We start from the raw sequence: 23,275 nt of genomic DNA on the forward strand, positions 1-23,275 counted from the left end.
TTAAAGTCATCCACTCTAACTTAGGTGTTGGTTTGCTTCCCCAGGCTGCTAAGGCGTTAGAGTCACCTTAGTGGCTCCTTGTTCAATTACCGTAATAGCAATTACTGTAGCTCTCTTGTAAGTTTGTAGGCCAGGCCATACTGTAGAGACAACATGGAAACAACCCCTTATGGAGTTTATACTCTAGGAGTTATAGTGGTAAGTGAAGTGTGAAGCGTATCTTTTATTTCATGTGAATCCCTCACTTTTCTTACCAGAGTTTCACATATACTAACGTTCAATAATATGTGCAGAATTGCCTTAAGCATCAGAGGCCATTTTCTTTATTCTTTATTATTGAATAGTGGTTTACAGAGACTTAAAAAAAATTTTTTTTAGTATTTACTTTTGAGAGAGAGAAAGAGAGCACACACTGGCAAGCAAGGGAGGGGCAGAGAAAGGGAGAGAAAAAGAATCCCAAACAGGCTTCATCTGTACTTTCAGCTTAACTGGGGCCTCAAACCCACAAACCATGAGATCATGACCTGAGCTGAAATCAAGAGTCAGACACAACCCAATGAGCCACCCAGGTGCCCAAAGAGACTTTAAATTTATTTTGAGAGAGAACAAGTGAGCAAGCAGAGGAGGGGCAGAGAGAGAGAGAGAGAGAGAGAGAGAGAGAGAGAGAGAGAGAGAGAGAGAGAGAGAATCCCAAGCAGGCTCCACACTCAGCTTGGAGCCTGATTCAGGGCTCAGTCTCATGACTGAGATCACAATCTGAGCCGATATCAAGAGTTAGACACTTAACCAACTGACCCACCCAGGAACCCCTACTTTCAAGGAGTTTATCTAGCTTGATGAAATTGAAAGAGAGCACTGTTGAATGTGATACAGTAATTCAGGCAGTTAAAATTTACTGAATAGCCTTACTCACCAATTACGGATGTATGAACCAGGAGTGGGGCTTCACCAGATGCTGAATCTGCAACACCTTGATATTAGCCTTTCCAACCTGCAGAACAGTGAGAAATAAATTTCTGTTGTTTATAAGCCACTGAGTCTATGTGGTATTTTTGTTACAGCAGCCCAAACAGACTAAGACCTCATGGCTAAAGTTCTTAAGAATAGTAAGTTGCTATCCCACTGGGAATTTTAACCAAGTCCTACACATTAGCTATAACTCTCGTCTACACCTCTTGCAGCCAAGTATTTGGTTTATCTTTTAAATATATGCACCATCTTAAAAGGAATAACTAGAATTTCAATTTCTTTTTCTAGGTCTCACTTTCTTACCTATATAGGTGAATCAGCTTAACTACTGGAGTAGACGCTGCTATTACACACTCAACATTCATCTGTTTATCCCCTTTTTCTGCCTCTTGGAAGGCAGATGAGAGTCAGTAAAGTATCCTCCAAACTGAAAAGGCACTTTGAGACCAGAAAAATGACACAAGCCACCCCCTGACCTTTACAGACTCTTACGGTAATTTACCGGGAGAATCAGGCAGACAGACGATCCGAAGCCCTATTCAGCTATCCCCCACTAAGTCTGGCTCTTAATCCCTAGCTTCTATAGAGCAAAGGGCATGAGGGGTGAAGTCATAGGGTAGTTATCTCAAGTGGTGTCACCTGTGCACCAGTTCGAGCTCTACTAATTTTCTAAAGTGGAAACTTCTGTGCATCCCTTTAGGGACAATTAGAAGAAGGCTTCCCGCATTCAGGTCAGGGGGTGCATCAATCTCCAAGGGGCCTGAAACATGTAGACCCCCCAAGGGAGGTCACTGTGAGGGCATCAACAGCATGGAGGGCCAAAGACGGAATCAGTGTTCTCAGCACACCTACACCGCCTTAACATTTCTGCCTTTTTAACATAACCTAATTTTGTTTACCTTCCCCACATTGTCTTTCAGGAGAGACTGGCCCCTCATACGTGGAATATGAATTTCAATTGGCCTGAGCCCGTCATGGATGCCTCACCACTTTTTGGTGATAGGCACAGACAGTTGAAGCACTTTTAACTAATAAGATAAGAGAAGAAATCTGCTGGGGGGAAAAGTCGTCATTAGTCTTAAAAGGGGGCAGAACAGGGACTCCTGGGTGGCTCAGTCGATTAAGCATCTGACTCTAGGTTTCAGGTCAGGTCACGATCTCATGGTTCGTGGGATTGAGCCCCAGGTCAAACTCTGTGCTGACAGTGCAGAGACTATGTGGGATTCATTCTCTCTCTCTCTCTCTCTCTCTCTCTCTCTCTCTCTCTCTCTCTCTCTCATCTCCCTCCCTCTCCCATTATAAATAAATAGAGGCATAACATAAGGGTGTTCTCTTTTTCTGCTCTGGATATTATCTGTAATCTGAAACTAAGGTAGTCATTTTAAGACCATAAGGGAAGCCAGACTGGAAAACAGTCCAACACACTTAAAAATTGCAGAACAGGGACACCTGGATGGTTCAGTCAGTTGAGCATTCATGAGCTCGGGTCATGATCCCAGGGTGGTGGTATTGAGACTCATGTCAGGCACCATGCTTGGCACAGAGCCTGCTTGAGATTCTCTCTCTCCCTCTGCCCCTCTCCTCTGCTTGTGCTCTCTAACATTAAAAAAAAAACTTTTTTAACTTTAAAAACAATGGCAGAGCAAAAAGGGGGAAGGGACCTGGGTCCTCGACAATATTGTCAAGCCCTATTTACCACATTTGGTTGGTTCACAGCCAATCCCAGGGATGGCCTTACCTTCACACATGGAGCTATGTGGGATAATAAAAAGGCTTAACCAGTAAGGACATTTAGTAAGGTTTTCTATCACTGCAGTTAAAAGCATTCCTTCTCTCTTTCAACAGTTTCACTCCTAATTTCCACTCCTACTTCTCCATGTAAGTAATTGTGGTAGACTGGACTCAAGGGTAATGTCCTTCTATGTTCAAGCTGCTCTTCCTGTTAAAAGGTGGAGTCTATTTCCCCTTCCCATGAGTCTAGTCCTTCTGCCAACAGAATACCGCAGAAGTGGGACGCCTCAGTGGCTCAGTTGGTTACGCATCCACCTTCAGCGCAGGTCACAATCTCTTGGCTCCTGAGTTCAAGCCCCACATCCGGCTCTGTGCTGACAGCTCAGAGCCTGGAACCTGCTCCTGATTCTGTCTCTCTCTCTCTCTCTCTCTCTCTCTGCCCCTCTCCCATGGGCACTCTGTTTCTCTCTCACAAAAATAAATAAACATTAAAAAAAAAATAAAGAATACCGCAGAAGTAATGTAATGCCAATTCCAAACCTAAGTCTTAAGAGAACTAGCCTGTTCCCTTTCTTCTTCACTCTGTTGGAAGCCCTGCACCATAAAAAGTGCTAAACTCCTTAGGCTAAGCTCCCGAATGATGAGAAACTGCATGGAGAGAGGTTTTATGGAGAATCAAGTAACTCCAGCACCAAGGTCACAGCAATGTGAGTGAAGTCTTCCTGGACCCTCTGATCTCCATTAAGCCATGCAGGCTGCCACCCCGTAAAGTATGAGCTAGCCATCTCTGCTAAGCCCTCCCTGAATTCCTGACCACAGAATTGTGAGCAATAAAACACCTGCTGTTTTATCTATGCAGGAACAGATAACTGAAACATATGATAATATTTGTTCTCTTAATTGATAAAATTACCAGTTGGTTCACAATGATTAAGAACTAAAAGCTAATTATTTTTCCCCAGATATGTGCGTCCTAATTGTGTTAGCTCGCAAAAGATATTTCGAACTATGCATCACCTTGTGCCAAAATTCAAAAAATAAATACAAAGAAAATATTTGTAAAAACTTAGAGTTGACATCATTAGCAAGTAAAACAAATTCTTGCAAGTTTAAAGAAAAATAGTAACACCTCAATTTAAAAAATGGGAAGAGCCATTTCCTTGAAGAACCATAAATGGTCAATAAACATGAGAGGGAAATACCTTAATCCCAAATTCACTAATCCAAATGAAACTGAAGTTAAAACAACATGAAGCATCATTTTTCATCTACTAAATGGCCAAGAAAAATGTAAACACTAAGTCTTAATGCCTGGTGGGTTCCAGTGAAAAAATGGGAAAACCCTCCGTTACAATCGCAGTCTGGGACGCCAGTCTTCTTGAACAACTGGGACTCGGGCGTCTGTGTTCACGCGCTGCTTGGCTTTGGGCACTGTCTATAGCTGTACAATGGGCATAATAAAGCCACGGCACAGAGCTGCTGTAAGGCAAAAATGATATGCATACGGAAGAGCAATAGAAATGGTTACTTTTTGTCTGGCTTGTTCATCCACGTGTTTATTTTTGTCGGAGATACTGGAAACGCACTGGAATTACAGAAAAATCCTAACACTTTTCTGGAAAACTGCAGGGGAAATGATAGGGAGTGGTGGCGGTGAGAGGTCAGGGTAGGAGGCAGCCAAGGCTGGAAGCAGCGCCCTCCCTCCTAAGGCAACCTCTCAGAAAGACGCCCGCCCGCCGACTCATTCACACCCGGGCCTCGACGCTCCGCGGGGATCCCGGCCGGAGGGAAGGCGATGGGAACGAAGGATCCACGGCGCTGATTGGCTGCCTGTGAGCACGGGGCGGGATACACGGAGGCTCCCGAGGTTGCGCGAGCGGAAGGCCGCGGGCGCGCACTTCCGGTCTTTGTGGCTGGCCGCTTGGAGTCTGCGGCTTGCTCCCTGGCTGCTGCTGGGCTTCGTGGTGAGGGACGCGGGCCCCGAGCGGAGGGAGGGCGGGGATGGGGTGGGCCCGCCGCCCAGGCGGCGGGCGCAAGGTGAACGAGCCCTGCTCCCCGACCTCTTCGTCCCGGGTCGCGACCCCTTGTCCGGGCGGCGTTTCTGAGCGTCCTTGGGACCAGAGGAGGCCACCTTAGGCCCTTGCTTTCCAGCAGAGACGGCAGTTACTCCCTCACCCCGTGACTTCGCCAATGCTGAAGTTTAACCGGGATACAAACATATACAGGCTAATGCGGCTGGGCTGGCTTAATAAACCTAAATGTTAGCCTAAATACTTCTAATCTCTAAAGTTACTTGTACTGTTAGGATCAAATTGTAATTGATTTGTCCTGCTGTTTCAAGGGCATACCCTCCTATGGATATTCACCCATCCCTAGAATCAGGTCATGTGTGACCTCTATCACAAAATTTAATACATAATTATCTGTTCCCGTATTTTTCTCTAAATGTTTTCTCCCGTATATTCTAAGTTTTAGAACGGAGATTGACGTTTTTGCTGATTTTGTGTCTCCGTGACAATTGATATCTTTTTGAACACACAGTAAACGTTTTAACAAACATTTCTTGGTTAATTCCTCTGTAGATTCATTTACTCAACAAGCAAAAACCTTTGTATTCTTAAGCCTGGCTCACGACAGAGCCCATGGTAAGTGCCTCTGTGTTTGTTGAAGAAATGCATTGAAAACCAAATTTGATCAAATGGCAGTTACCAAAAAGTGTTTTTATTTAAATCAACTTCTGTTCAATATGATTTTTTTAAATGTTGTTACTACCCCAAATGAAAAGATTATTTGCCATAGCTAGAGGGTAACTAAAAATAAAATTTTAAAAACCAGTATTATTAAATCCTAGCTAGATACAGTTACCCTTGGAAGTCTGAGGCTTAAAAAGGGAATTCTGCAAGTTTTACAGACAAAGATTTTTTTCCTTATACCATCAGGATTGAAAGAAAATTGAAAAGGAAATTTCTCAGTTTGTGATTCATGTTAATATTGCATTCTTTTGCTTCTAAAATAATTTCTTAGGGCATTAGTGGTAGAAATTCCACTATGGAAGACAAATGGGATGAGTGACCTTTAGTTTGTTGCTTGATTGTTTAGTTATAGTCTCAAACTTCTTCCCTTTCAATGTATTACTGGCATGACTGATATTTATTATAAATCTTAGAGTTGTTTTTTTTTTTTCCTCCACTGCTAAGTTAACAGTGCTTTTGTATCTTTCAGGCAAGAAGAAATTAGTCAAAGAAACTGAAGTACAGTACTCAGTTGTGCTGAGCTTTTGGCTAAGCTGTTCAAGCCAAAATGGCTGTGGAATCTAGAGCAGTTTCAACCCTGGTACCTCAGAATCCTCAGGAACAAGAACTAATACTAGTGAAAGTAGAAGAAAGCTTTTCCTGGGGTCAGAAGTTTAAGCAGAGTGCGAGTACCCGATCCTGCCAAGAGTTGTTTCGCCAGCAATTCAGGAAGTTTTGCTACCAAGAGACACCTGGACCCCGGGAAGCTCTGGGCAGACTCCAGGAGCTTTGCTATCAGTGGCTCATGCCAGAGTTGCACACGAAGGAGCAGATCCTGGAACTGCTGGTGCTGGAGCAGTTCCTGAGCATCCTGCCTGAGGAGCTGCAGATCTGGGTTCAGCAACATAGCCCAACAAGCGGCGAGGAAGCTGTGACCCTATTGGAAGATTTGGAGAGGGAATTTGATGATCCAGGGCAGCAGGTGGGAACAGGGAGATGTGGTATGTTGTGGGAAGAGAAATTTACAGACTGATGCATGTCGCATCCTCATAGCAGTGGGATGAAAATTTGTCTCTACTGAACCATACCTTGAAGTGACTACTGTGCCCATACCTATCCCTGTCCTTAAATAGGTCTTTTTTTTCCCCTGTTGCTCATCCCTGGGGATGTCATTGACCTCTTTCAGATTTTTACTAAGCATTTTCCCTAGGGAGTTTCTCACAAAATTAACCATGTTTTAACTGATTTCAGGGACCAGCAGTGCCATGGAAAGATCTGACATGTCTTGGAACATCCCAAGAGTTAACAAACATCCCATTCCAACCTTTAAAGACACAGCTGAAACCCTGGGAACCTTGCCTTTCCCCCAAAAGTGGTAAGAAAATAGAAACTCACCTGGGAACTATTATCAGGCGTCTGGTTTTGAGGATACAGAATTAATTGGATTTTACAAACATGCCGCATGTGAGCCTCCCCTTTATTACTCTGGACCAGAGGTATTCACTTCAACAGCTTTGTATTTACTAACCCTCAGGAAGTGCAGTCAGTCTTTCTTGTGTCAGTTTCCCTGGCATTTATTCATTTACTCCTTGGTTATATAACTTAATAGGGTGCTAATACATGTCTGCTACTGTGGTAGGCACTGGGTCTCTGCCTCAAGGAACTTTTACATCTAGATGGGGTGGACAAGTGAAAAGGCAATTGCAATATAGTATAGTAAATTCTAGAATAAAGGTGGGCTTTAGGTACTGTGGGGGCACATATGAACACACCTAACCCAACCTTAGAGGTTCAAGGAGTACTTCTCAGAGGAGGAGACATCTGAGCTAAGATTTGAACAATGAGTAAGGAGAAAACTAGGTAAATAGGGTGGGAGTTTTTCCCATCCTAAAGGGAAAAACTTTTTCTACTCACACACTTCTGACACTGGATGTGTGGGGGTTTTCCTTCACATTAAGCAACACTAATTCTGACACACCAGAATTAGGGCTGACCCCACAGGTTAAAGTTTCAGTCCCACAAGGCTGCCTCCCTTCCTCCCCGCCGCCACCTCCGCTTGTAATGAATCCCCAGGTTACTCACCCTTCTTTCCGATTTGGCTGCAATTCAGACATCACATGACCACCTCCTCGGGTTTCATAGTTTGCCGTAATAGCTCACAGAACTCAGGGAAACACCTTGCTTACCATTACCAGTTTATTATAAAGGACACAGGTGAACAGCCATATTGAAGAGGTACTTCAGGCAAGATCCAGAAGGGTCCTGAGCACAGGAGCTTCTGTCCCTGGGGAGTTAGAGGTTCACCACTGTCATGGCACTTGGATGCGTTCATCATCCTGGAAGCTCTCTGAACCACTTTGTTTAAGGTTTTCATAGAAGTTTCATTACATAGGCATGGTTGATTAGATCATTGGCCATTGGTTAACTGAATGTCCAGCCCATCTCCCTGGAGGTCTGGAGGCAGAGCTGAAAGTTCCAACCTTCTAATCATATAGTTGGTTCCTTTGGTAGCCAGCCCCTACCCTCCAGGAGTTACCTCACTAGCATAAACTGAGGTACTGGTTGATAGGGGCTTATTATGGGTAACAAAAGACACTCTTCTCACCTCTACCACTTAGGAAAGAAGTTGCAAGGGTTTTTAAAGCTCTGTGCCAGGAGCTGAGGATGAAGACCAAATATATATTTCCTATATTATAATATCACACAAGCAAAGGCCACAAAGTCCTGAAGGTGGGAAAATACAACCCATTCTGGGAATTGCAGGTGATTCAGTTTAACTTGAGAGAATTCATAGGGGAGAAATGGTGAGACATAACCAGAGAGAAAAAGGAGACCCAGGTTGTGAAAACTTGTGGGACATCTTAAGTAGTTTGAAGGAGTGCAGTGGAGCACAGTTGAAAGGTTTTGGACAAGGGAGTAGTTGATTTGTGCTTTAGAATCTAGCTGCAAAGTGGAGAATGGATTAGAGGAAGGCGAGAGTGGAGTCCTGTTAGAAACTGTTGTAATCTAAATGGCCACAGTGAATAAATTAAGATGTATTACAGTGAGAGATGGGGACAACCAAAGCTGTCTCTTGACCAGCATTTTAAGTTGCATTGCAGTAGCTGGTCATGGTTAAAAGTGGAGAATGTGGGAAAGGAGTTAAGGATGATACTCAGGTTTTAGTCTTGAACAGCTTGGTTAATGATGGTGCTATTCATGTAAATGCGAAAATATAAGGGAAAAAAAATATACCTGATGATGTGTTTAGCCATTTGGGGGCTTGTGAGATATTCACAAGTAATATCCCAGTTAACACTGGATATGATAGTCTAGAGTTTAATAGGGAGAACTGGGATAGAACTGGGGACCTGGGGAGACATTAGCTTATAACATAAGTAGTGATTGAAACCTGGGTGTAGACAGTTTGTAGAGCGAGGACACGTGAGAACCCAGAACAGCACCTGAAGGACCTTGTGTTTGAGTGATTGACCTTGAATCTAAGGAACAGCCCCCAGAAATCAGGCTAACATAACCGGAAGAGAAATGTCTCTAGAGGAAGGTGTGGTCCCAGTGTCAGTGCTACAGGGAAGCCAACTAAATAAGATCCAGAAAGCATTTACTGGATTACGCATCTATGACATTGGTGACCTTGATGAGAGTAGCATGGTGGGGAGGGGGTGCACAGGTGAGGCAGAAACCAGATTGCAAACAGAGATGAGTAAGGCTAACTCTTTCAAGAAGCTTTACTCTGTGGGCACCTGGGTGGCTCAGTTGGCTGGGCATCCAACTCTTGATTTCGGCTCAGGTCACGATCTTGCAGTTCATGAGATTGAGCCCTGCGTGGGGCTCTGCTCTGAACGTGTAGGCTGCCTGGGATTCTCTCTCTCCCTCTCCCACTGCCTCTCCCCTGCTCATGCGCATGTGTGTGCAAGTGCTCCCTCTCTCGCTGTCTCTGTCTCTTTAAATAAAAAGAAGCAGCATCAGCTTTACACCGAATGGAAGTGAGGTTGCATGAAGGAGATGTGTAGGCAAGGAGCTCGATTTGAAAAAGATGAGAGGGGCGCCTGGGTGGCTCAGTCGGTTAAGCGTCCGACTTCAGCTCAGGTCTTCAGCTCAGGTCACGATCTTGCAGTCTGTGAGTTCGAGCCCCACGTCGGGCTCTGGGCTGATGGCCCAGAGCCTGGAGCCTGCTTCCGATTCTGTGTTTCCCTCTCTCTCTGCCCCTCCCCCGTTCATGCTCTGTCTCTCTGTCTCAAAAATAAATAAAAAACGTTAAAAAAAAAAATTTTTTTTTAAAAAAGAAAAAGATGAGAAATTTGGGCTTGTTTAAATGGTGATGAATGGGAGTCAGCAGATAAAGAGGTTGAAAATAATAGGAAAGGAATAGTAGGTAATTGATCAATTGAAGTTTCAGAGGAAGTAGGAAAGAATAAACTTCAAAGTGTAGATATAGGCGTTAGTTACTCGAAAGGAGGAGGGAGGGACCCTAGTATGGCCCGTTAAAGAAAGATATATGTGGACAGTGACCTCTTTTGTAAGGAGAAGCCTGTATTTCCTCTCACATGGAAAGTAGGTATTGAGAGTGACTGGAGAAATAAAACAGTCTGTTTTTTGCTATTATCATTTCAGATTGTGAGAACAGTGAAACAGCAACAAAGAAGGACATTTCAGGAGAAAAGTCACAAGGACTTCCCCAGGAACCTTCATCTGGAGGAATTAGTGAACCTGAAAGCAATTTAGAGTGGCAACAAGGAAATGCTACAGGGGAGAAGTTAAGAAGATCCCCTTCCCAAGGGGACAGCTTTAGTCAAGTAATCTTCACACACAAATCTCTGGGAAAGAGAGACCATCATGAGCCTCAAAGCAGCTTGATTCTAAGTACAAACTCTATAACTTATCAGAAAGTTCCTACAGAAGAGAGACCTTATAGATGTGATGTATGTGGGCACAGCTTCAAGCAGCATTCCTCTCTAACACAACATCAGAGAATCCATACTGGAGAAAAGCCCTATAAATGTAACCAGTGTGGAAAGGCTTTTAGTTTGAGGTCATATCTTATTATTCACCAGAGAATTCACAGCGGTGAGAAGGCATATGAATGTAGTGAATGTGGGAAAGCCTTCAATCAGAGCTCAGCCCTCATTAGACATCGCAAAATTCATACTGGTGAGAAAGCTTGTAAATGTAACGAATGTGGCAAAGCATTCAGTCAAAGTTCATATCTCATTATACATCAAAGAATTCACACTGGCGAGAAACCTTATGAGTGTAATGAGTGTGGGAAAACCTTTAGCCAAAGCTCAAAGCTTATTAGACACCAGCGAATTCATACAGGAGAGAGACCTTATGAATGTAATGAATGTGGAAAAGCTTTCAGGCAGAGTTCAGAACTGATAACCCATCAGAGAATACATAGTGGGGAGAAACCCTATGAATGTAATGAGTGTGGAAAAGCTTTCAGTCTGAGCTCAAACCTCATCAGACATCAGAGAATTCATAGTGGAGAGGAACCTTATCAGTGTAATGAATGTGGCAAAACTTTCAAAAGGAGCTCAGCCCTTGTTCAGCATCAGAGAATCCATTCTGGGGATGAAGCTTATATATGTAATGAATGTGGGAAGGCTTTCAGGCACAGATCAGTCCTCATGCGCCATCAGAGAGTCCACACTGTAAAGTAACTTGTGAATACAAGGAATGTTGTAAATATTTTGGTCAGATTTATATCTTTGTTAGTTGAAAGGGTTTACTTTGGAACAAGACTCCAGACTGGTAAACTACCAGATCTTGAGTCATCTGACTTAAAGCAGCACTTCTCAATGCTACTGCAAATTGTCCTTTGAAAGCTTTTCCTGTGACTAATCAGAACAGCAGATGGAAGAATCACTGCTTCCAGCTTTTCTCTTACTATTAGGAATACTCAGGAGATAAGAAAAATGGGAATATAACATTGAAACCTCATTTTCCACGAGAATGTCACAAAGAGGGTACAGCAACCCAGGCTGTGTGACTGCACCTGATTGTCCACATACCAGGTTTGGGATATGGTGTGGACAATATGAGGGACGTTTTGTCTCAGGAATACAAAAAATTTACTGACCAATTAAGAACAATGACAGGGCAGCAAGACAGATGGGGAAATAGTTCATCAGTGACTTACTGAGCCTGTGACAGCCCAGAAATGAGGTAGTGAAAGAATCCAAACTAATGTATCCAACAGCTATTTTTTGAGGGCCTGCTTTGTGCCAGGCACTAGGAATACAGTGGGAAAGAAGATAGTCTGTACAGTTTAATGGACAAGGAAGACAGGCAGTGATACGGTATAATCACTGCTGTGGGACATTAGGAGTACCTGACTCAACCTTGGATCAGGGAAAGTTTCTGAGAAAAACGATGAAGGATGAGTGGAACTTAGCCAGGAATGTAGGCAGGCAGGCCAGGGAACAATATGCCCAGTAGAGGGAACAATAGACGAAGGTTAGGAAGAATGTCTGGCATATCTGAGAAATGAAAAGGCTGTTTTGTGTGGAGCATTCCTGTTGAGTTCCTTTTGGGGTGGAGTTATGTCTGTTAAGCATGGATGTAGCCAGAACCTGGTGAGCAGTGCTGGTAGTAAAACAGGAGCCAGGGGAGAAGCTTCTGTTACTGGACAAAACCTGGAGTTCTTGGACCACAGCGTAGAGGGAGCTGTCTTGGGCTTGTGTGAGCTGGGGGAAAGGGTTAATAACTATAGTTTCCTGGCCTGTAGGTTAAACTAGACCTTGGGGGTGGGTGGGGTCAGAAAGAGCCTAGCCTAGTGGTTAAGAGGTTAAGCATCTGTTGGGAGTCCTGAATCTTCCCTTTCCTAACCAGAGGACTCCTGGTTCTTAAGACTCAGAGCTGCTGTCTGCGTCCTGCTAACTCCCAAGGCTCTGGGTCAGAAGCTGCTATGGCTACCACGTTTGTTTCTGGGGCTACACCCCCACATTTCTAGTGTACTCCCTTGGCTCAGGTGCTAAAAAACGTTGTCAGTCGCCGAGTGACTGACCCCTCACAGGCACCTCACACATGTTCAGTTTTGTCTTATATCAGCAGTATTTCAGTCTTGTGAATTTTGTTAAGGACAGTGGTAAAGGGAAGTAGACATAACAGTCATGGTCCATCCAGAGACCACCTCTGACAACCCATCAGGAAACATATCCCTTGACTGGTGCTTCTCAGTGCAATGCAGAAAGGTGTCTAAGTTAGTGAGCAACAGAAAGTCGTGGTCAGAATACCTAACAGGTAAGAGTTCTAACACACCTTACCAAAAACAGAAATCTGTGGGAATCTGGAATCCTGTGCATAAGAAAATAATTTTCACGAGGATAAGTAGACAGCACTCCTGTTGGGGCATATGTAGATGAGCAGGTAATAACCAGGAAGAATGGCAGGTGGACTAAATGCCCATGCTTGGAGAGAGAATGTGAAGACAAAGGGATAGGATAACAAAGTAACATGGTAAGAGCTATTCATATTCAACTCTTAGGTTTCCTCTCAAGATGAGGACTCAAACAAACTGAAAAGGGTAGGATAATAAGTAGGAATTGATAAAACATATTACAAAAGAGAGATTGTTTATAAAGAGAGTTCTTAACATTTATCAGTAAGAAACATACTGATACTGGTACTTTGCTGAGGGCTTTGTATGTATGTATCTTTCTCCAACAGCTCATATCTTGCAGATGAGGAAGTGAAGGCTTAAGATCATGGGTTAGTCAGTATCCTATCGCTAAAAAGTGGTGAGGTCAGACTTTGAACCCAGGCAATAGGAATCCAGAACTTTTCTGTGGAGCCACTTACCTCTAGAATCTCCCCATGAAAAAGTCCCAGTAGAAAAGATTGTACTTAAGTAAGCAAATCACAAAAGAACAAATGCCAATGGATGACAAATGGTCAGCCTTGCAAGATGTGTATTAAAGCAAGAGTTGAGATGGCACTTTTTTCCCCCCTCATCAAATGAGAATTCAGGGAACCTGGGAGTTCAGTGCTGCTGGTGAGATGTGACTAGATACTGTCTCTGGCAATCAATACCAGAAGCCTTAAGCATTGCCTTGTGACTTTAAAATTCTACCTGTAAATGTATGCTTCAGAAAACATCATGAATGTATACAAAGTCTTAAAAGCTGTTAAAATGATGTTGATTGATGTCAAAAGAAATGGCAGCGTATCTTGGGTAAAAATATGTACACTATGACTCCATGTAAAAATATATTTATGCATTAAAAATACTGGAAATAATAATCTCAGACTGCTATACCGGCTAGCTGGTGATAAAATTACAGGTGATTTAATTTTTTTCTTGTGATTTTCTGTGTCTTCCAAACTCTTCTACAATAAATACTTTTAAACTTAGAGAAAAAAAAAAAGGTTAAAAGGAATGAAAGCCCAGGATAGTCAAGAAATACTAAGAAAAGTACATGCTTTCTGTAGCATCTGTGTCCCTCCCAAGTCCTGGGAGGTTAACTTGTTAACTTCCACATGATGTCCTCATTAAGTGACAGTGGCAGACACACCCATCTCACACTAGTGTACCAACAAAAGCCATCTGTAAATTATAAATCTCTGTTCAAATACAACTTATTTGTATGAAGGTTATCTGTAGTTGAGAAAAGCAGTAACCTTGAAGTGGAGCCTCTTGTTCACGTTAGTGCTTCTTGAATTCTGCAGCCATGGGCAAGTCACCTCACAACTTGACCCTCGGTTTAAAGGAGCTGGGGTAGGGGTGCCTGGGTGGCTCAGTTGGTTAAGCGTCTAACTTTGGCTCAGGTTATGATCTCATGGTTTGTGAGTTCAAGCCCCGTATCAGGCTCTGTGGTGACAGCTCAGAGCCTGGAGCCTACTTCACATTCTGTGCCTCTCTGTCCCCCCACCCTCGCTCACAATCTGTCTCCCTCCTTCAAAAAATAAACATTAAAAAATATATATATATATAATTTTTTTTAAAGGAAGTGGAGTAGATGATCTATAGTTAAAGCTTCAACATCCCGTGTTTATGAAAGAGGAGGCACCAATATACATTTTCTTCTCCAGCCTTCCCAGAAAAAGAGTAAATAAATTGTGCTCAGGGTCCTCTTATATATTTTGGTATAGAGGCTATCCAGGGGAGTAATGTTAACCTTAAATGGGTCTTGCAGATACACGGATTTTAAAAGATGTGCAATTTAGGCAAGATGCTTAGTTTCCTACCTTTCGCCTTCTCCCTCATTTCCATAGACTGCAATTAACTGTCCAGCTGAGGATTGGAAATTTAAGCAAATCTGACCTTGGTCTCTCCAAGCTCCCCCATGAATCTTTGTTTCTCTTGCCCCATTGAATGAATTCTCAAAGTAAGGGAGATTGCCAATTAGAATTATTTCCCATGCAGAAGAAACTGACCTGGAGAGCATTTCTGCTAAAAGAAAGGGTGAGCTCAATGGGCAGACCTCACTGATACCCACCCACCCCTTGCTTTCTGATGGGTCAGATATTGTTACTCAGTAACCCTATCCTCAGCAGCTGTCTTGTTGGCTGGTGCTAATGATCACAAATCTAAAGGGTCATGGGGTTTTTCTGCACAGGTTTCTTCTAAGGACCTGCTGAGAGAGGAGGGGAAGCCCTGGGCAGTCTCCCAGACTCCTGCTCCTTAAGTGATTCTGGTGGACGCAATGTGTATGTGTGTTTAAAGAGGCTACTTGCTCTGGTTCCCAAAGTTTTTCAACCAGCTGTCCCCTAACTTTTGTGGCTTCACCTGGTGAAGTGCAGCCCCAGGGAATAGCTATCAGTTTCCAGACACCTTTTGGCCCAGGAAAGAAGAGTTAAGAAGCCAATTCCTTGACTTCTTGCCACAACCCCCTCACCCAGCATACCTCCACTCATGTCACCATGCTCCCTATTCCAGAACAAATCATTTCAAAGCAGGGCTTAAAATTCAAATTTTATTACAATACATCTTGCATTACATTCTAACACTGAACAGTTTAAGTATATACTCAAAAGTATAAACGTTAAAATCAATTACTAAAAATGATTTACCAAGCAAGATTTTTACCAATACTAGAGTTGGGGGAAGACAACTAGAAAGTACTCCAAAATGTTAACGTTTCTGTAGGTGGTGGGACTGAAGTGATTTCTACTTTCTCATTTTCTGTATTACCAACATTTATAATTAATTCACAACCCAGGGGAAAAAAACTATTAAATAAAATTAACATGAAATCATCTGATTGTCACCTATAGGAAAGGGCAACTTCATCCATTTTAAGGGTCTCTCTAGACTTCTGATTGACCTCATTCAATGACAATCCCCCAACCTGTGGACATGAAGACTGATCCCCTCCCCCAATTTCACCTCCCCTATTACCCATAACAGATTTGATCACCAAGTCTTCAGAAATAACAGTATCTGGAAGGGAAATCAGGACATCTTAAAAGAGAAATCAAACTTTCTCTTACATAGGAATTGCCTTCAGCAATTAATGGTGGGTTAATTAAAACTGCCAAAATAAAAATCAACAGAGAAGTAGAATTTTGAGGAATCTAAGGGGGTAATTCAATAAGGATTCATTGCCTTCAAGTAACTTAGTATCTTCTAGCTGGTGATAAGGGGAGGGGACAGGAAATGAGGAATAGTAGACCTTGGGAAGGCAGACCTCTCACTCCTATGCTTCTGTGAGCTTCCCATTTCCTGAGCCCTAGGGGCACGGAACACCAACACTGTCCCTCTAGCCTCCAATATGTCTTCTTTCCGGGGTGTACCTACATGCCTTTTTCCATACGATGCGCCAAAGTCTACCATCACACTGACTGTTCCGAGTACCTCAAGGTCTCTTAGGTCACTCTGGGTCCGGGATAGGCTACCCAAATCTGTGATTATAAACAGAAAGAGAGGAATCAACACATGTCCTCTGAACCAGGGTCTACGAGAAGAAATTCCTGCTTGAAAGGAATCCTGATCAAGAGACCTCTATAGATCCTCTCTCCATACCTTTGTATGTGCTATAACCTTTGCCTATAATGTTCTCTTCCCTCTTGCCTTGATCTAATTTGTACACACCCTTTATTCCTCAACAGAGATTTCATCACCTCCAGGAAGCTTAAGTGACTCCTAAACCAGGTTAGGTGCCCCCCTTGTATTTTGACAGAATCCAAGATTTATCCTACCAAAGAACTTATCACACTTTACTGTAATTACCTGTTTAATAAATATATATGTATCCCATTAGCCCTTAACTCTGGGAGGGCAATGGCCATGTCTGCCCCCAATGGCTGGCACATAGCAGGTGCTCAATAAATAAACAAACCTCAACTGACTTCTGGAAGCTCAGGGCTGAGGAGAGAACTGGCAAGGGGGCAGAATGAGCTATAAACTGATCCAGGACAGAATTCAACATTTCACAACCTCACAATTCAACACCTCAGAGAACTGAATGACTCTCAGCACATGCCTCCAACTGCCAAATGCACGATGTTCTTGCTGGGCAGAGATCCTTGCCATTGAAAGCACCACCTTTCAGTCCATCATGTAAGAAGCTCTTTCAGGATCTCTGCCCCAATCCTGGCCTTACTGTGTAAGTGCTCATTCAACACGTCAACAACCATATTTGTGTGGATCTGCTCGTACAGTAAGTACTGACTCAGACAAGAAGGACAGAAACTCTGCTCTTAGGAAACGTCTAACTTTCGTGCAGTCTCACCCCAAAGCGAATCCCTAGTATGACACAAGTATACAACTCTTACCCAAGACTTAAACTCTGGTGTGAGTTCTCTGGTGCTGCATAAGGCCTGACCTATGCCTAAATGTTTTCCTACATTCATTACATTCGTAAGGCTTTTCCCCAGTATGGATTCTCTGGTGCTGTGTGAGGGCTGAGCTCTGATTGAAGGATTTTCCACATTCATTACATTCATAAGGTTTTTCTCCAGTATGAATTCTTTGATGTTCAATAAGGATAGAGCTTCTACCAAAAGCCTTACCACATTCAGTACATTCATAACCTTTGTCTCCAGTGTGAATTTTCTTATGCTGAATGAGGGCTGAGCTCCGGCTGAAGGCTTTCCCACATTCACCACATTCATAAGGCTTCTCTCCAGTGTGAATTCTCCGATGCCTAATGAGCTCTGAGCTGCCCCTGAAAGCTTTTCCACATTCACAGCATTCATAGGGTTTTTCACCACTATGAATTCTCTGATGTCTAACAAGGTCTGAACTCAAACTAAAAGCTTTGCCACACTCTTTACATGCATAAGGCCTCTCCCCAGTATGAATTCTCTGATGTCTAATCAGCTTTGAGCTCTGGCAAAAGGCTTTCCCACAGTCCAAGCACTCGTAGACCTTTCCCCCAGCGTGAACTCTCTGTCGTGTTACAACATTTGAGTTCACACTGAGAGTCCTTTCACTTTCGTTACATCCAAGGACACTCTCTTCTGTGGAGATTTTCTTGTTGAAGACCGCCAGACTAAGATGTCTTTCCTGAGAAGGGAGCTGACTCATTTTGTTCCTTGCAACTGTTCCTTTTGGCTTCTCAAAGATGTGCAGGCCTCCCAAAGCTTCTTCAACTATCTGTCCTGAAGGAGTTTCCCCAGGGAGTCTTCCTGGGGATATCATGGCTGCTGATGCTACACATTCAAAAATTTCTTGCTTTGTTGTTAATACTTCATCACCCACCAGCTTGCCATCTAAATATGTGAAGAGAAAAATACTAGTGTCATTTGATCCCCATGTCAAAAGAAAGGAATCTATTATAACCAGAATAGAAAATAACCAAACAAAATAGGAAAACTCTTAAGAACTAGCTTCCCAATCCAGAATTTTGAGAAGTGGCCTGGGGTAGTGAGAGGTGGCACCCTCAGAAAGCAAGGGGGACAAAAAAGAGTCAGCACTGGAGAGGGACGGTGAGCAGGGAAACACATCAGTTAGAGGAGACAGTGATACATAGGAGTAGCAGTGAGAAACCAGGAAGCTAGGAGACAATCCTGGGTTAGAAGAGAAGAGGCATTTTTTTTGGTAATGAGGGAAAGGAAAAGAGGTGATAGGGAGTGCTCAGGAAGAAGAGAGAGGTCTAAGACTCTTAAATAAATGGTGCTCCTAGAAAAATAGGACAGCAGGATATACGATTAGGAAATGCATTCAGGGTTAGAACTGAGCAGAGGTAGATGAGCAGGAACTAGAATGCGTTAAGTTAATTGCAGATTCTGGTAGGTTCTAAGTAGATCAAACGATTATAAGCAAATAGAATAAGACATACAGAGCATGAGAAAAGGAATACTCTAGGATCAGGTAGAAGTCTTATATGTTCACTTTTTCATGTGTAAATGGTCAAAGGTAGATGGAAACAAGAGACAGCTGTGATTTCCTGGAGCCAAACTTTCAGCTCTCACACAACAAGCCCCTCTCATTTCGAGATTTCTAGTAGCTCAGAAGGAGACTACTAGATAATGGCTGAGGCAACTTGAATTATTTTGAGGGTGAAAATCTAAAAAACTGCTCAGTTACTTTCATCCTCCCAAAAGTCCTCTAACCTCTGGGGTGCCTGGGTGGCTCAGTCGGTTAAGCATCCAACTTCGGCTCAGGTCAAGATTTCATGGATCGTGAGTTCGAGCCCTGCCTCAGGCTCAAGCCTGAGCCTGCTTCAAATTCTCTGTCTCCCTCTCTCTCTCTCTGCCCCTCCCTTGCTCTCTGTCTCTCTCTCAAAAATAAATGAACGCTTAAAAAGAAAAGTAGACAAAGGACACAGAGAAAAAAAATACAAATGGCCAATCAACAAATTAAATGATAATTCACTAATAAATAGCTATAAACCAAAAGTCTTCTAACCTTAAATACAGTTTACAGACCAGGAAACTAAGGCTCAGAGAGGCAACATAACCTATGTGAGGCCACAGAATTCATAATTTAAGAGCCAGATTCAAAGACGCTCAACATCAAGGCTTGCCGTTTTCCCCTAAGTCCCTTCTGCTATTTCCCTACCTGTTCAGTGTGGCCTATGTGGTCTAAAAGCCTTTTAACTAGGGATGTGGTCTTTAATTGCACACTGACAAACATGCTTTTAGCTTTCATGTTATGTAGATGATGCTCCACTGCCCACCCAGACCCGCTTTACTTATAGGGTGCCTCCTTGCCCAGCTGCTGTTGAGTGTTGGCTCCTAACCACCCAGTTGCCCTCTTCTCTGGAAAGTTGCCCTGGCTGATGAGAACCACCTGGCCCAGGATGTTATTTCTACCCTCACTGCCCCACACCCACCGCCTTAAGAAGGGACAGCTCAGCACTGCAGTTATGCTGGAGGAGGGGAGGGTACCCCAAACCCCCAGAGATTAAGCCAAGGCTAGGTTTTACCCAAGACCACATCATAACCCTGCTTCTCTCACTCCATTACAGACTTCTCCTGAAGAGCAAACCCTCCTTTAAATCACATGTACCCAAATCTCCACATCTCAGGCTCTTCTTCTGGCAAGACATACTGTTAGGCTTGTGAAGAACCTATGGAAAGATTATAACCAAGGCTGTAAGGTCATAAAGCTTCAACAGTAGAGTTTGAGATGGAAGGACACTGGAGAAGGAAGGGGCTTTTCTTCCTGGTGCTGTTGTGCTCTGTTTGTTCCTGCAGCACCTGCTCACCACCAATTAGTCCCAGAGGCGCCATCCCTCTGGGTGGCTTCCCAGCAAGTCTGGTGTCATGGCACCTCTCCACAAGGGCTCTCGGCACCCCAGAGGGTGGCTACCACAGCACACACACCCTCTCCCTGCACCTCATGAATGGCTTCCCTTGGTACCCTAAAGTGCAGCTTCCCAGAAAGTTCTGGCAGCACAGCACTTCATTGAACATGTCCATCCAGCCATCCAGTGGACCACAGCTGTGTCCTCTCCAACAAGATCTGGATCTCAGCTCTGACAGGGCAGGAGGAAGATGTGGTACTCTGTCACAGATTTGTTCCTTCCTTGGATGCTGTGCCTCAGCCCTAAAGATTCCCTATATGTGTTATTCCCGTATTATTTAGACTTTTTTTTTTTTTACCACTTAGTAATTAACCCCATTATAGTCAATAATTCTTTTTTTTAACTTTTTAAAGTTTATTTATTTATTTTGAGAGAGAGAGTGCATGCAAAGGAGGGGCAGAGAGAGATAGAGAATCCCAAGCAGGCTCGACACTGTCAGCACAGAGCCCAATGTGGGGCTCGAACTCTCGGACTGTGAGCTCATGACCTGAGCTGAAATCAAGAGTCAGATGCTTAACCAATGAGCCACTCAGGCACCCCTATAGTCAATAATTCTTAACATTCAACTTTCCCTGTTCAAGCTACTATGTAGTTTCTATTACTGATACACTATTCATCTCCACCTTAGAGACTGCCTTGCCAGTGGATCATTAAAAAAAAAAAAGAGTATATTGGTCTTTGAATGTTACGGGTGTTAGAGAATTTTATTAGAGACCTTAATTCTTCACCCAAAGTTAGAAATTATATTGGAATTTCAGATTCTAGGCAGAGCCAATGGAAGAATATTTCAAGGCACAGAGGGGACCTTTCCACTAGACTTAATGAAGCCACAAATGAATGTCATTAAGAAAATGCACTATGCCACAGATGATAGCCCCACCATCATCCTCAGCCCCAATGGACTGTGACTCCTCACCTCCCTCGTGGGAAGCCTGGGACTCTTGAGTCTCACTCTTGCACTGGTTCTCCAAGGGCTGGAGCTGTATACTCAGAGACTTCAGTGCTCCTATGGATGTCATTTCCTTCCAGATCATTCCTTGGCCATGAGCCGTGTCCTAGGAGTAATCAAGTACCAGCACTATGATTTTGAGGATACAGAAGAAAAAACAAAACAACAACCAAAAAAAACCCCTAGAACAAAGGGACAAGGCAGCTGGAGTCAGAAACTCATCCAGGTGATTAGAAAGAAAACAACAGGACTAAAAGCCCTGGTGCCTTGGCCCCAGTAGACAAATAATAACCCAAAGACAAAAAGTTTGTAACTTTCTGATAGCCACGTCAAGGCCACTCATAACTTATGTAACTATTAACTTATAAAAGGTAAAACTAACAAACAAAAACACCTACTTCTTACCTGTTGCCTTGGTTCATCAAGTTCTTTCTCCAGCTCCTCCAGCATAGTCACGGCTTGCTCTCCGTTCTTGGGCCGGTGCTCTCGCAGCCAGGCCTGCAGCTCCTCAGGCAGGATGGCCAGGAACTGCTCCAGCACCAGCAGCTCCAGGATCTGCTCCTTGGAGTTCACCTCGGGCCTCAGCCACTGATGGCAAAGCTCCTGGAGCCGGTTCAGAGCCTCCCGGGGCCCAGAGGAGTCAGAGTAACCAAAGTGCCTGAACTGCTGGCGGAAGGTCTCCAGGCCACAGGTGTCTCCCTGAAGGCCAAAGTCCTGCCCACAAACATAATTCTCTTCTTCAACCTTCACAACTATAAGTCCTTCTTGTTCTTTCGAAGCATGGTAGGCCAAGGCTGCAGTTTTTCCTGACATTCTTGGCAGAGACAGTCTGAAAATGCCGCTCAGTTGAGGCAGGGAGGGAATGAAAGTCTGTGTCTAAGAATTCTGATTCTTCAGGTAGCTCCTGAGATGGACAATGTGGAAAAAATGTGTTTAGAATACAAATACAGGATTTTGAAGACCAGTTGCCAGACAGCATAGTAATGAAAAGTGACTATAAGGGAGTTTCCATATAAACAATACAGGGATGCCTGGCTGGCTCAGTTAGTAGAGCGTGCAACTCTTGATCTCAGGGTCATGAGTTTGAATACCATGTTGGACATGGAGCCTACTTAAAACATAAAAATAAAATAAATAATACAAATAAATAAACAATACATTAATGGTGATTCAGGATTTTTTCAAGACATGAAATAGAAAATTTAAGAATCACCAAAATCAACTCAGCCTTTGGAAATAATGCTAGGGTTAACATTGGGGATAACAGTCCTCTTAGATCATGGAAAGCAGGAAAAACACTGTGGTATATTATTACTTCTTAGAATAATAGTCACCATTTTATTGAGTACTTACTAGATGCCAAACATTAGCTGGGTATTTAACATAAATTTATTTAATTTCCCTAATAATTCTATTAAGGACAATCATAATGTGCTCATTTCTAAATGAGGCTACTGAGAAGCATAAGCTGACCAAAAAGACAGGTAGCCCATAAGCAAGAGAACCAGATTCTCCAACAAGAGTATTGAGCTCTATTAGCCGTGGGGTCTCCCCCAAAGAAGGGAATTTGCACTTAATAAACACCTATTGGGGCACCTGGGTGGCTCATTCGATTAAGCAATTAAGTGTCTGACTTCGGCTCAGGTCATGATCTCACAGTTTGTAGGGTTGAGCTGTGTTGACAGCTGTGCTGACAGCTCAGAACCTGGTGCCTGCTTCAGATTCTGTCTCCCTCTTCTCTCTGCCCCTCTCCTGCTCGTGCTCTGTCGGTCTCATTCTCTCTTAAAAATAAATAAACATTAAAAAATTAAAAAAAAAATAGGGGCACCTGGGTGGCTCAGTCGGTTAAGCTTCCGACTCTTGACTTTGGCTCAGGTCATGATTTCACAGTTCGTGAGTTCCAGCCCTGCATCAAGCTCTGAGCTGAAAGCACAGAGCCTGCTTGGGATTTCTCTCTCCCTCTCCCTCTGCCCACCCCCCTTCCCCCAGCTTGCGCGCTCTCTCTCTCTCTCAAAAAATAAATAAATAAACATTTTAAAAAATCTACCTTTCATGGGCGGGGCACTTTACAGATACTATTTTATTGGGGTTTAACAATAATACTATGTGATAAGTATTATCATCCCCATTTTACTGATGAGGAAACTGAGATTTTTAAAAGTTAAGCAATTTAGGAGCGACTGGGTGGCTCAGTTGGTTGA

The 23,275-nt window shown here is 43.4% G+C and overlaps 2 protein-coding genes across 3 annotated transcripts in view; one reads left to right on the forward strand and one right to left on the reverse strand.

Annotated features, from left to right (window-relative positions):
* Nucleotides 1-4,594: 4,594 nt before the first annotated feature.
* Nucleotides 4,595-13,723, forward strand: ZNF397 (zinc finger protein 397). 2 transcript variants are annotated; one of them, XM_047828644.1, is made up of 5 exons: nucleotides 4,613-4,664; nucleotides 5,283-5,345; nucleotides 5,923-6,414; nucleotides 6,684-6,807; nucleotides 10,044-13,723. In XM_047828644.1, exons 3-5 carry the CDS (start codon nucleotides 6,001-6,003, stop codon nucleotides 11,090-11,092), a joined length of 1,587 nt encoding a protein of 528 aa, XP_047684600.1. In that variant the 5' UTR covers nucleotides 4,613-4,664; nucleotides 5,283-5,345; nucleotides 5,923-6,000; the 3' UTR covers nucleotides 11,093-13,723. The 2 variants fall into 2 exon arrangements, with proteins under 2 accessions (XP_047684601.1, XP_047684600.1); XM_047828645.1 differs by lacking the exon at nucleotides 5,283-5,345 and having other exon boundaries at nucleotides 4,595-4,664.
* A 2,440-nt stretch (nucleotides 13,724-16,163) lies between these two features.
* LOC125148658 (uncharacterized) overlaps nucleotides 16,164-23,275 on the reverse strand; it is an 86,723-nt gene continuing 79,611 nt past the window's right edge. The window contains exons 13-15 of the mRNA XM_047826667.1: nucleotides 21,480-21,944; nucleotides 21,042-21,180; nucleotides 16,164-18,086 (exon numbers count right to left, since the gene is read on the reverse strand). Coding sequence (XP_047682623.1) covers nucleotides 17,155-18,086; nucleotides 21,042-21,180; nucleotides 21,480-21,944 — 1,536 coding nt within the window. The 3' untranslated portion in view covers nucleotides 16,164-17,154. The remainder of the gene's footprint in view (nucleotides 18,087-21,041; nucleotides 21,181-21,479; nucleotides 21,945-23,275) is intronic.

The sequence above is a fragment of the Prionailurus viverrinus genome, chromosome D3 (assembly GCF_022837055.1).
Source record: "Prionailurus viverrinus isolate Anna chromosome D3, UM_Priviv_1.0, whole genome shotgun sequence".
In the NCBI taxonomy this organism is placed as follows: domain Eukaryota; kingdom Metazoa; phylum Chordata; class Mammalia; order Carnivora; family Felidae; genus Prionailurus; species Prionailurus viverrinus.

Coding starts and splice junctions, on each gene's coding strand:
- ZNF397 (XM_047828645.1), top strand. CDS start 6,001: ATGGCTGTGGAATCTAGAGCAGTTTCAACCCTGGTACCTCAGAATCCT. Junction 6,415..6,683: donor TTGATGATCCAGGGCAGCAG/GTGGGAACAGGG, acceptor AACTGATTTCAG/GGACCAGCAGTGCCATGGAA. Junction 6,808..10,043: donor TTGCCTTTCCCCCAAAAGTG/GTAAGAAAATAG, acceptor TTATCATTTCAG/ATTGTGAGAACAGTGAAACA.